General features: G+C 36.5%; 1 protein-coding gene across 2 annotated transcripts in view; it reads left to right on the top strand.

Annotated features, from left to right (window-relative positions):
• Nucleotides 1–12042, top strand: part of LOC141499967 (maestro heat-like repeat family member 5) — a 125381-nt gene that overhangs the window by 27640 nt on the left and 85699 nt on the right. For both annotated transcript variants that reach the window (XM_074202799.1, XM_074202798.1), the window contains exons 2-4: nt 5166–5356; nt 6738–6883; nt 9608–9736. In XM_074202799.1, the coding sequence (XP_074058900.1) occupies nt 5254–5356; nt 6738–6883; nt 9608–9736 (378 nt within the window). In that variant the 5' untranslated portion in view covers nt 5166–5253. The remainder of the gene's footprint in view (nt 1–5165; nt 5357–6737; nt 6884–9607; nt 9737–12042) is intronic.

Genomic DNA, 12042 nt, shown 5'->3' with positions numbered 1-12042 from the left:
TTTCTTCTTCCCCTTTTCTTTAATTTTTAAAATTCTTTTTGAGATCTTCTAAGAGGTCTTTTTGGAATTAAGACCAATTGGTCTTAATCAACTCCTTAGAGGCTTCATATGGAGGCATTTTGTCTGTTTTTATCTTCTGACATAGTAAAAATAATGTAAATGGTTAGAGCTTTTTTTTTCTGCTTTTTGGTCATGTTGTTTCTGTTCTTGTGATATAGCTTATATAGTCCCAAGTTGTTTTTGTCTTTGTTTTTGTTTTTGCTTTGCTGGGAGCCAGGTTTCTCATCCCTGGCTTTCCACTCTGGCTTTTCTGGAGTTCCCTGGTTGCTCCCTGTACTAGAGTAGCCCAATACACACCAACTTCCTAGGGCTCCAAACTTTGCTCTCAGAGGTGAGCTGATCTCCCATCTCTCTGGTCTACATTGTGCTATACTCCTCTTTTACCCACATGGCAGACCTTTTTCTAAAGTTCCTCCAAGATAATCTTGCCAAAAAGTTTATTCATTTTTTTTGTTTTAGTATCTCTTTAGGGGTTTCATTCAAAGTTATTTTAGGAAAAGCTCCAGGAGTTTTCAGTTTTGTACCACCATCTTGACTTTTCCTAGGAAGCATTCATAATAGGTCTGTAAGGAAAAGAGATTTGTAAATCTTCAAAGTCCTACCAAAATTCAAGTAATTATTACCATCATTACACAAAGATTAAAGGAGATTTTCCCCAAAGCTTTAGCCTATGAGTAGTTCATGTGTTGTCTTCTTCTTTTGTCTATTCCTACTCACTTAAAGACTCCAACCTCTGGACAATTCTAACTACAATGGGTGAAGCTCAGTCATAGAGGTCCCATTAATGATTCCCTGGCCCAAGCTATAGGATACATTATGGTGTATGTACTAGTGGCACAGTAGATCTAATACTAGAACTACAGACAGGAAGACCTGAATTTAAATCTAATTTCAGATACTGACTGTTTGGCTGGGCAAGCCACTTATCCTCAGTTTCCTCCTTTGCAAAATGGAAACAATAATGGCACCTACTTCTCAGGATTATTTTATCAAATGTGATAATATTTGTAAAGTACTCAGTGTCACACCTGGCAAATAATAGATACTTAATAAAGATCTGTTTTCTCCCCCTCCTCCAGCCTCTCAGAATCCATCTTAGAAATATTAGCCCTTCAAGAGAAAGATTTTGTGGTAAAATGGGAGGGGAGGGCATTGAGGAGGAATGAATGAACCTTACTCTCATCAGAATTGGCTCACAGAGGAAATGATATGCACACTCAATTAGGCATAGAAATCTATCTTACCCTTCCTGAAAGTAGGAGGTGAAGGCAATGGGAGGGAAGAAAAGATAGGAGATGATAGAAGGGAGGGCATATTGTTGGAGGGGGTAGTCAGAAGCAAAACACTTTTGAGGAAGGACAAAGAGAAAAGAGAATAGAACAAGCAGGGGTGGGAGGGATTAGGTGGGAGGGATTAGGATAGAGGGGACATACAGATAGGAATGGTAAATGTGGGGGGGGGGGGAATGAATGTTAAAAAAAAGGTTTCTCTGATAAAGGCCTCATTTCTCAAACAGAGAATTGAATCAAATTTATAAAAAATAAGAACCATTCCCCAATTGGTGAATGATCAAAAGAAATGAACAGTTTTCAGATGAGGTTATCAATGCTATCTATGGCCATTTTTAAATGTTTTAACTCACTACTGATTGGAGAAATGCAAATTGGAACAATTCTGAGGTACTGTATTATACCTATTAGCTAATAGGACAGAAAAGGAAAAAAACAAATATTGGGGGGATCTAAGGAAAATGAGATATTAATACACTGTTGGGGAGTTGTGAAATGATTTGACCATTCTGTTGAGCAATTTGCAACTATGCCCAAAGTACTATAAAATCATTCATACCCTTAGACCTAACAATGCCAAAACTAGGTCTGTATTCCCAAAGAGATAAAAACATGGGTAGAAAAGGATTTATAAGTATAAGAATACTTAGAAGCAGCTCTTTTCTGATGAAAAGGAATTGGAAATTAAGGGGGTAATCATCAGTTGGGGAATGGCTGAACAAGTTGTGATATATTATAGTGATAGAATGCTATTCTTCTAAATAAAATGATGAGGATGCTCTCAGTAAAACCTGGAAATACTTAGATGAGTAGATGTAATATAAAACATACTATATAGAAAGTAGCAGCAATATTGTAAAGATGATCAGCTTTTCTCAGCAGTTCTATAACCCAAAACAATTCTGAAAGAGTGATAATAAAGAATGCTTTTCAATTCCAGAGAAAGAGTTTATTGAGGTGTCTGAAAATACAGATTGAAGCAATTTTTTTTAAATTATAAAATGGCAATATTGGATGATGATCAATGATGATGGACTTAGTTCCTCTCAATTATTAAGTGATTAAGGACAATTGGAAAAGACTTGTGATGGAAAATGCCACCCTCATCCAGAGGAAAAAACTGTGGAGTCTTAATGTAGACCAAAGCATACTATTTTCTTTTTTAAAAGCTTGTTTTATTTTCTTTTATTTTTTTCTCATTTTTTCCACTTTAATTCTGATTCTTCTTTCACAACTTGACTAAAATGGAAATATGTTAAACATGATTGTACATGTATAACCTTTATCATATCACTCATTGATAAAGGGGGGGAGAGGGAAGGGAGTGAAGTAGAAAGATGTGGAAATCAAAAATTAACAGAAATATGAATGTTGATAACTATCATTACTTGTAATTGAAAAAAATAAAATAACTTTCCAAAAAAAAGAAAAAGGGTGCAATCAATAGAGCGCTGGCCTGGAGTCAGGAGGACCTGAGTTCAAATCCTACCTCAGACACTCAATACATACTGTGTGACCTTGGGCCAGTCACTTAGCTCCATTGCTAGAAAGAGAAAGAAAAGAAAGAAAGAAAGAAAGAAAGAAAGAAAGAAAGAAAGAAAGAAAGAAAGAAAGAAAGAAAGAAAGAAAGAAAGAAAGAAAGAAAAGGAAGGAAGGAAGGAAGGAAGGAAGGAAGGAAGGAAGGAAGGAAGGAAGGAAGGAAGGAAGGAAGGAAGAGAAAGAAAAGAAAAGAAAAGAGAAGAGAAGAGAAGAGAAAAGAAAAGAAAAGAAAAGAAAAGAAAAGAAAAGAAAAGAGAGAAATACTAGCCCTTGAGCTATTATCCAGAATCCCCACCCTCAAGCCCCCTGAGATATATGCAGCAGCCAAAGACACACACAACCCCAAGTTCCAGAGAATAGGAAAAAACCCAAATCACCCCATCCCCACCATCCAAGACAGGATAAGTTTTTAGGATCTTTCCCACACGATCTCACCAGTGAAAGGGAACTCAAAAAAGGATTACAAGATCACAGGTTAGGTACTTAGATGGACTCAAAGGCTGTTTTTACAGATGAGAGACCTGAAGAGTCTCACAAGGGAAAGCACTTTTTCCAGAATCCTAAAGGGGAGTGAGAGAAAGCTAAAGTTTGAACCCAGGTCTTCTGACCATATATCCTGTTCTCTTTCTACCATGACAAGTGTCAAGTCTAACTCATACCTGAACAGAAAAATATCTATAGCATAAGCAAGGAGTCATTTTATATCAACCTAAAGACTCCCAGTGATAAGAAACTCACTATCTCCCAAAAAAATTGCCTTTTTGAACACCTCTACCATTAAGAAGGTTTTCCACTTAGTTGAAATATGTTCCTCTGCCACCATCATAGATCTTATTTTTGCTCTCTGACAGGGACAAGTGGGACAAGTTAAATACCTTTTCTCTATTAGTGTTTTTCCAATGATTGAAGACTGCTCCAGAAGCTGTCTTAAGTCTTTTCTTCTCAAGGCTAAACAATAGACTTCCCTTGTCAATCCCCCGCCTAAAAATCTGTTGCTCAGAACTGTAAGAATAGTGTGTTCTATGCTGGATATGAGCATGGCAGGTTCACCATGCCTTCTTTGTGTGTCAGATACTGAGCTAGTAGAATTTGACCAAGTTTGAGTCAGTGTCACCATAAATATATAGTACACCAGCACTGAATGCCAGTGCTATGATGAAGTTTTGCAGTGTTTTCCTCATAATAAATCCTATGAAGTGGGCAAGACAAATATTGTCCTCATATTACAGATTAGTGAACTCAGTTACAAAAAGTTCAGTGACTTGCCCAGAGTTCCCACAATTACTAAGGCTCAGAGTTAGGATTTATATCCAAGACTTAGTTTCTTTTCAAATAAAGTTATATTGGTGGCTTTTTATCTATCTTTCTCCTCTTGTTCTATCACAAAGAGTCATCCCAGATAATAATTGTATGAAGAAAGAAATAATAGGTGTTGGGGAAGAGGGAGAGAAGTTATATAAACAAAACCATGGGGCGGCTAGGTGGCACAGTGGATAAAGCACTAGCCCTGGAGTCAGGAGTACCTGGGTTCAAATCGGGTCTCAGACACTAAAATAATTACCTAGCTGTGTGGCCTTGGGCAAGCCACTTAACCCCGTTTGCCTTGCAAAAACCTAAAAAAATAAAATAAAATAAACAAAACCATGTACTGTTGCTTTTTTTTAAAAGTGTGGTATTATTTGCATTATCCCACACCCATCATTGCTCACTTCTGCAAAAGAGTAGAGGGAGATGCTTTCCCATTAACTCTTCTTTGGGGACAAACTCAGTCATTATAATTTTTCTGCATTTCATTTTGACTGTCTATGTTGTTCCCAATTTTTTTGCAAATGGTCATTATCTATATAATTTTCCCGGGTTTGCTTATTTCACTTTGTATCAGTTCTTATAAGTATCTCTTTGCTTCTTGGTATTTGTCATATTCATTGTTTCTTTGTGTAGTAATTATTTATCTATTTTGTTTCCAGTTCTTTACCACAACTAAAAGCATTGTTATAAATATTTTGGTGGGGGGGTGGATAGAGTGAGAGAGGATGGGTCTTTTTATCAGTGACTTTCTTGAGATATTTGCTTAACTGTGGGATCTCTGGAGTACCCTGGCCTTCTAACTCCCAGAGTAATAATGCTTCTGCTATTATGTTGCTTCTTCTCAAGCATGCTTTTGCCTAAAACAGAAACAAATGGAGATCCTGATAGACTATCAGTAATTCCAGTCTAGATGTATTGTCACCCCTGTTCATGATGCTAACATACCCAATGGTGTACTTTCTACTTTAGATTATTATCCTTCTTCCCTTCAAAGTGGAAAACATCCAACAGCAAACCCAATAAGCCCCACCATCAAGATTTCATCTGTGAGGAAGGTATGGTCAAACCCACCTGCATCTTACTGAAAAGACCCAAGATTGTTCAGACATCCTTATTTCCACAAAAACACAAAATATTCATGGAGGAAGCATACAATGCAGGTAAGTCTGCTGTCTTCTATCACTCCCCACATACACACACACACACATCCGTTATCTAAGATTCTGAAGATAAATGGGACACAGTAACAGAGTGGGAGAGACTATACCAATCTCTCAGTGCTAAGTCATTCTCAGGGAGTGAGGGACCTCAAGGATATGAGGGTATGGGGACAAATTAACAATTTGAAAACTTGGGGCAAGTAATGTAAAATGGCAGCAACGGGCAAACATAAGAGTCTTAATATCAACCCTGGTGAAGGGAAGACCCATACATAAGAGATCTAGTATATTACTTCATGACAGAAGATCTCATAGAAAGGGTTGGAGGAAGTTGGAGAAGGCAGGACCTCAGCACACCATGAGGCTGCTACTAGTGAGGCTGTCACCTGAGAAGAAAAAGGGAGTTATTGGAAATTTACCTATAATAGTTATTCTCTCTAAATTTCAGTGCTTTTCAAAGATACTGTCACCCCACTCTAGTTACAACTTTAGTAAAGGGTCTCAGTTCATCCGGGAGGGCTGAGCACTTCCTGTAGATCCAAAAGTATTAAGGGGGCCTCTGGTTAAGCTCACAATTTGGAAGAGTAAAAGAGAGAGACAACTCCATCTGTTTAGTTCTAAAACTGGAGTGGGGCTGAGAAATCATGAAAGTGGAGTTTAAAGAACCCTGAGTTCTAGGAGTCAGAAGACCTGGGTTCTAGTCTCAGCACTGGCTCATGATGTGACTTCAAGCAAGTCATTTTTCTGTATATCAGTTTCCTAAACCATAAAAACATTTAAAAATTGGTCCTTTCCAGGTCTGGGAATCTAACCCATAAAACAGGATACAATAATATTCTATTATGTGAATAGTCTATAATGTATTTAGTCATTCCCAAATTGAGAGACACTCCCTTATTTTTCAGTTCTTTGTCACCAGAAAAAGAACTCATACAATATTTTTGTACATTTGGGTTCTTTTGCTTTCTTTGAGAGGTATAAATCTAGTAATGGCTTAGCTCGGTCAGATGAGTAGACTTAAGATCTCCAAACAATACATGGATTCAGGATGCAGAATAAGATGGATTTTTGTACTTGACCAATGTGGAAATTTGTTTTGCTTTCCTATGTATATTGTTGAGGAGGATTTTTATTTTTTTTCTTAATTTTTGGAAAGGGGAAGGGAGAGTGGATAGAAATAAACACGTAAATTTTTTAAAAAACAAAATTCAATTTAAAAATGGCAGGGTTAGAAAGGGACTTGCCTAGAGAGAGGGACAAACTTAGTTCTCAGAGTGAAAGGAAGATCATCTAAGTGAGCATCAATGCTGTGTCAGTTATCAACCTCTACAAATGCTGCATCATAACCCTGTTCCTTTTCATACTGTCTTGTCCACTTCAGCCATCTGTTTTAAGCTTCTCCGAGAACTGGGGACTTCTGACATCCCCCAAGTGAAAATAATAACCAAGAAACTCAACTACATGGCTAAGATGGATCAGAACATGGTATTGGAGACCATCAGTGATTACTTTGTGGACAATGTAGAGGTAGGAACATTGAAATGGAGTCATTTTAAGAGAAGCAACTTGGCTCAAAAGAAAGACCTCTGGGCATGGAAAATTAGAAGAAACCTAGAAAGTGCTCCTAGTTTTACCATAGACTTACTGTGTGGCTTTGGGAAAATTTCTTCCTCTCTCAGGGACTGGAGTTATGTTTCTGCAAAATGAGGAAGTAACCCACCACTTAATCTTTAAACTCTTTTACAACTGTATTCAGTAATGTCATTTCATGATAATATTTGCATATTGAAAATAAAGCTGTGTGCATAGTACTATGTGGGATATGGCAAAAGCAAGCACAACCTCTATTCTCACATGATTTATCATCAAGATGAGGGACCTCTAGATGGTGACTCATAGGATGAGCACTAGTCTTTAAGTCAAGAGATATGGACCAAGCCCTGCTTCCTCACACAAGCAATTTACTTCAGTTCTCTTAAATCTCAGGGTTTTTCTTCTTTTTTAGTGGGCTCCTCTTCCCATGTTCTTTAATGTTGGTACCATCCATGGTTCTGCTATAAGTTCCACAGCTTTCATTATCTACTCTATGCACATGATTCACAACTCTACTGTCTCAATACCTTCACACTGGATATACTTCATGCTTGGGGAGCATACCTTCACCACCATTTCATTGAATTCCTCATTTCCTTCAAGACTTAGCACACAAATCTCCTTCTAAAGTTTTTTTTGACTTCTACTGAAGTCTTTTCTGTTCCACCTCCTCTACCTATGTCTGCTTTCCACCCAAAACTACTATCTTGTAAATATTTTGCAATTGCCTAGTATATATGTGAGGTGGTTGGGTATTTGCATATAAATACACATATACATATATATGAAGATATTTCCTAATCCTAGATTGCAAATTATTTGGTCTCTAATGCATATCTGTTATTCTCCTTCCACTTGGTATATCTGAACCTACACTATTGTTTGCCTACCAAAAAACATCTCCAGCTGTTTATCACACTATTGCCCTGAATTTAACCTGTCTCTACTACATTCCTGGTTCAAACTGAAAAATGTTTCCTTCTCACTCATTCTTTAAATTATATCTCAAAGGTTGCCATCTCCAGGAAGATTTCCCTGATCCCCTCCTTAGGTAATAATCTTCTCTCTCAGATATCTCCCTGTTTTGTAACTTTTTGTAACTATTCAATACACTCTGGAATAGTTCATTTTTGAATTCAAAGAATCAAATATATACATATATATATATATATTATATATAGATATATAATATATATATATATATATATATGGCTTATTCTTAGAAAATTGACCTAACAAGTCTAGCATTGATATCCAACAAAGGATGCACATTTCTGTGACTTAGGTGATCTGAGTTCTAGTCTACTATCTTGACCTTGGTCTATATTCTCAGACACTTACTAGCTGTGATATCCTGGGCAAGCCATTTAACTTCTGTCTGTCTCAGTCTCCTCAGATGTGAAATGAAGGTAATAATAGCACCCAGATTTGTTTGGAGGATCAAAGCAATAATATTTGTAAAGCAACTTAGCCCAGTGCCTGGCAAATAGATATTTAATAAGTAGATACTTAATAAATTCCTCCTTATATCATGGCATATGTGAACTCAAATCAGAAAACAGACCTGTTAGAATGTCTGATTGTGAGCTGTCTACTACTTCTCTCATGCCTGAGGTGCATTTCTTTATACTTAAAAGCAAACATTATATTCAGATGCACTATATAAATGCATCACTTATAAGGCAACCAGACATGAAAAGCTACCCAAAATAATACAATTTATTTGATGCCTTTGATTACTCCTTAATGAATTGTCCATTCACTTTGACTCATTCTGTTGACTTGTTACCACTTTCTCTCTTCTCTCTCTCTCTCTCTCTCTCTCTCTCTCTCTCTCTCTCTCTCTCTCTTTTGATGTGGCCATCAAATACAATCAGCCTGTGTCATGTGTAACCTATAGTCCCCATGCCCCAAGCTATAGACTTATACATATCTTTTTCTTGTCTTGGAAGTTCCTTAAAATGCATTCTTTGGCTCTTTGGTCCTCACCCAAACTAGCACACAAAAATCTGTAACTCATGAGTAGTTCTCAAAAAATGAGTGAAAGTCATTCAGGGTCTTTTATAAGCATTCAGTTAAAACTAAATTTTGGCCAGAGAATAATTTTTAATTCCTATTATAGAAAATGTAAGCAAACTAAGAACTCATAATAACCCATAGACAGTCATTATAATTCTCCTTCTCTCACCATTATCCTAAGAGTTTGGAAACTCCCCAACAAAAATTTAATGCTTGGATTTACTAGAGAAGACAGACTATAAGTTGTAGTGAAATTGCACTCATAGAAAGATTTTCCTTCCTATAACAATGAAACCACAGGTCCAGACCACTAACAACAGCAACAAATTATTCCATGTCATCTTAAACTAATTACAGATGAAGTTTACAGTGTACAAACGAAGAAACTTAGATCTCAATCACAAGTATCAGAAGTAGATTTCAAATTCTTGTCTCATGACGAAATTCAGCATTGATTAATAAATTACAATAGTGGGTATGTGTAATTAGTGGGAGAGAAGTTTGAGACATTAGGAGCCTTCCCCGGAGCCTTTCATATCTTACCCAGAAGGTAGTCATTGATGTTTAGGATCATTTCCAGTCTTCCCCCTTAATAAGCCACATGTCTTTTCCTTAGTGACTCTTCTCTGTTACCTACAGCTATCTGCAAAGCACAAGTATCGATTATTCCAGGTCATTGAGAGCATCATCATCAAAGCTCCACAAATTCAGGATAATTGGGGAGAAAGATTTATTGGGCTTGCTTTGGAAAATATGACCATAACCACGGTAAGTATCTTTTCTCTAAGAGGTCTAACCTGGAACCTTTGAAGGCAGAAAGCCTCCTCTCCATCAAAAATATTCTAACACAATAATTTACACCCACATACACTCATGCTCTCAAATACACAAACATACACATATAATTGGACTTATAATCACTAGACCTTGGTTCAAATTCATTTACTAAGCATGTTAAACATGTCTCTTGGTATATGGAGTTTAAATAAAAAGCAGTCTGTATTCTCTGGCAATCTACAATCTATGATACTCATCATTACATGAGAAATATATTCCAAGTAAAGTCTCAAGAGGAAAGCTGTTGCTATGTGCAAGGATAAAAGATATCCAACTTCTTGACTTATAAATGACTGAAAAATTAATTTCATCCCTCTTAAGTCTCAGTTTCCAGAACTGGTAAAATGAGATCATGGGATCTGAACTATGGACACAACTTGGTTACTTGAGGAAGTGGGTCTGTAAACATTAAAGCACAATAGAAATATGAAGTAATATAGTCAGAGAATGGATGGATTATTGTAATGAATGATTCAGGAGTGAAAGGTAATTTTCTCTCTTTTCCTGTCCCCTACATTGGTAATGAAGTCTTGGCAACAAAAGCCTATGACTACATACACCCCATTATAAATAATGGCCACTCTAATTACACTTTAACTCATATTGTTAGAAAGTTCTTTCTCTTATTGAACTTCCTGCACTTCCATCCTTAGAACCCTAGACTTGCTTCCTTCGGTAGCCAAAAAAGAACAAATCTAATCCTCTTTCCACATTATAGTCCTTCAGATATTCAAAATAAGAGCTTTTGCCAAATTAAATTTCTTGTTTATATGCCCCCAGAGCTTGTCTACCCCACTTCTCTATTTCTGTCAATGACATCACTGTTCATTCAGAGACTACTATAGTGGAAATTCTAAAAATCTTATCACTGGGCCCTAGTTCCCTCCCTACTTGTTTAAAGTCATATGACTTTAAATCAGCAACAACAAGAATAATAACGGTATTAATACTTATAATAATACATTGTAAGGAAGCTTGATTGTGCAGTGGGGATAGAGTCCCAAACATGGAGTCAGGAAGACTGCTCTTACTGAGTTCAAATCCAGCCTCAGATATTTGACTATGTGACACCAGGCAAATCATTTAACCCTTTTTGCCTGTTTCCTCATCTACAAACTGAGCTAGAGAAGGAATGGCAAAGCACTCCAGTATCTTTGCCACAAAAACCCCAAATGGATTCATGAAAAGTTAAACACAACTGAAAGGAATATACAAGAAATAGGAGTAGCAATAGTAATTAGTAATAATAGTATTATCTAATAATAGTATTAATAGTAATAATAACAACCATTCACATTTCTGGATACTTTTAAGGTTTACAAAGACATTATCCAATACCACAACTCTAAAAGAGATATGTGTTAATACTCCTATTTTACAGAGGAGGAGACTGAATTTCAAAGAAATAGAATGACTCCAACATCATTCTATGACCAACAAATATGTCAGAATCAAGACACAAATGTTCTCTGATTCCAGGGCACTATATGGTCCTTCCCACTAAATGTAGCTATCCCAAAAGTAATTCCAGATCCAGTCTTAGGCAAGAAACTTTTTCCTGATTCTCTTCCCACAATGCTACCCTAGCTCTCTCTGACTGAGAAATTTCTTGACTTTGAATCAAATTAAGATGATGAAGCTTCTCACCAAGGTCAACTAGCTACTTCACTGGTAGCAATAATGTACCATAGGAAGCATTCCCTTAATTTCATTTTCATGGGTCTTAGATTTCCCATCTGTACAATAGTAATAAAAGTATAATATATGTATTGTATATATGTATACATTGTCCAGACCTTTGCATTATCATTGGAAACCTCTGACAAGGAAATTCACTCCAGAAGACTGAATTCTCTGTCTATTCTGCAACTTGTGTCAGAGAGATAGCCGTGACACTAAAATTCTAATTAACATGTCCATGGTAATACAGTATATGTTAGAGAAGTAAGATGCAAAACTGGGTCCTCTGACTCCAAGTCTATGCCACTGTGTCTCTTTGGATGAGGATTAAATACATTGTGATAATATAACATTTCTATGTCACAGAATTCCTCTCTTTTTGAATAATCATAATAACAGTAACTAACATAACTATGTAACAGGCATTGGTAAGTACTTTACTAATATTATCTCATTTGTTCCTCCCAACAACCTACATCTGGGAGGTACATCCTGTTATTATCCTTATTTTATAGATGAGGAAACTGAGGCAGTCAGAAGTTAAGTGACTTGTTCAA

This window comes from Macrotis lagotis, chromosome X, assembly GCF_037893015.1.
Source record: "Macrotis lagotis isolate mMagLag1 chromosome X, bilby.v1.9.chrom.fasta, whole genome shotgun sequence".
In the NCBI taxonomy this organism is placed as follows: Eukaryota; Metazoa; Chordata; class Mammalia; order Peramelemorphia; family Peramelidae; genus Macrotis; species Macrotis lagotis.
Note: the sequence above shows the minus strand (reverse complement) of the source record. Positions and strands in the feature narration are given on the sequence as shown.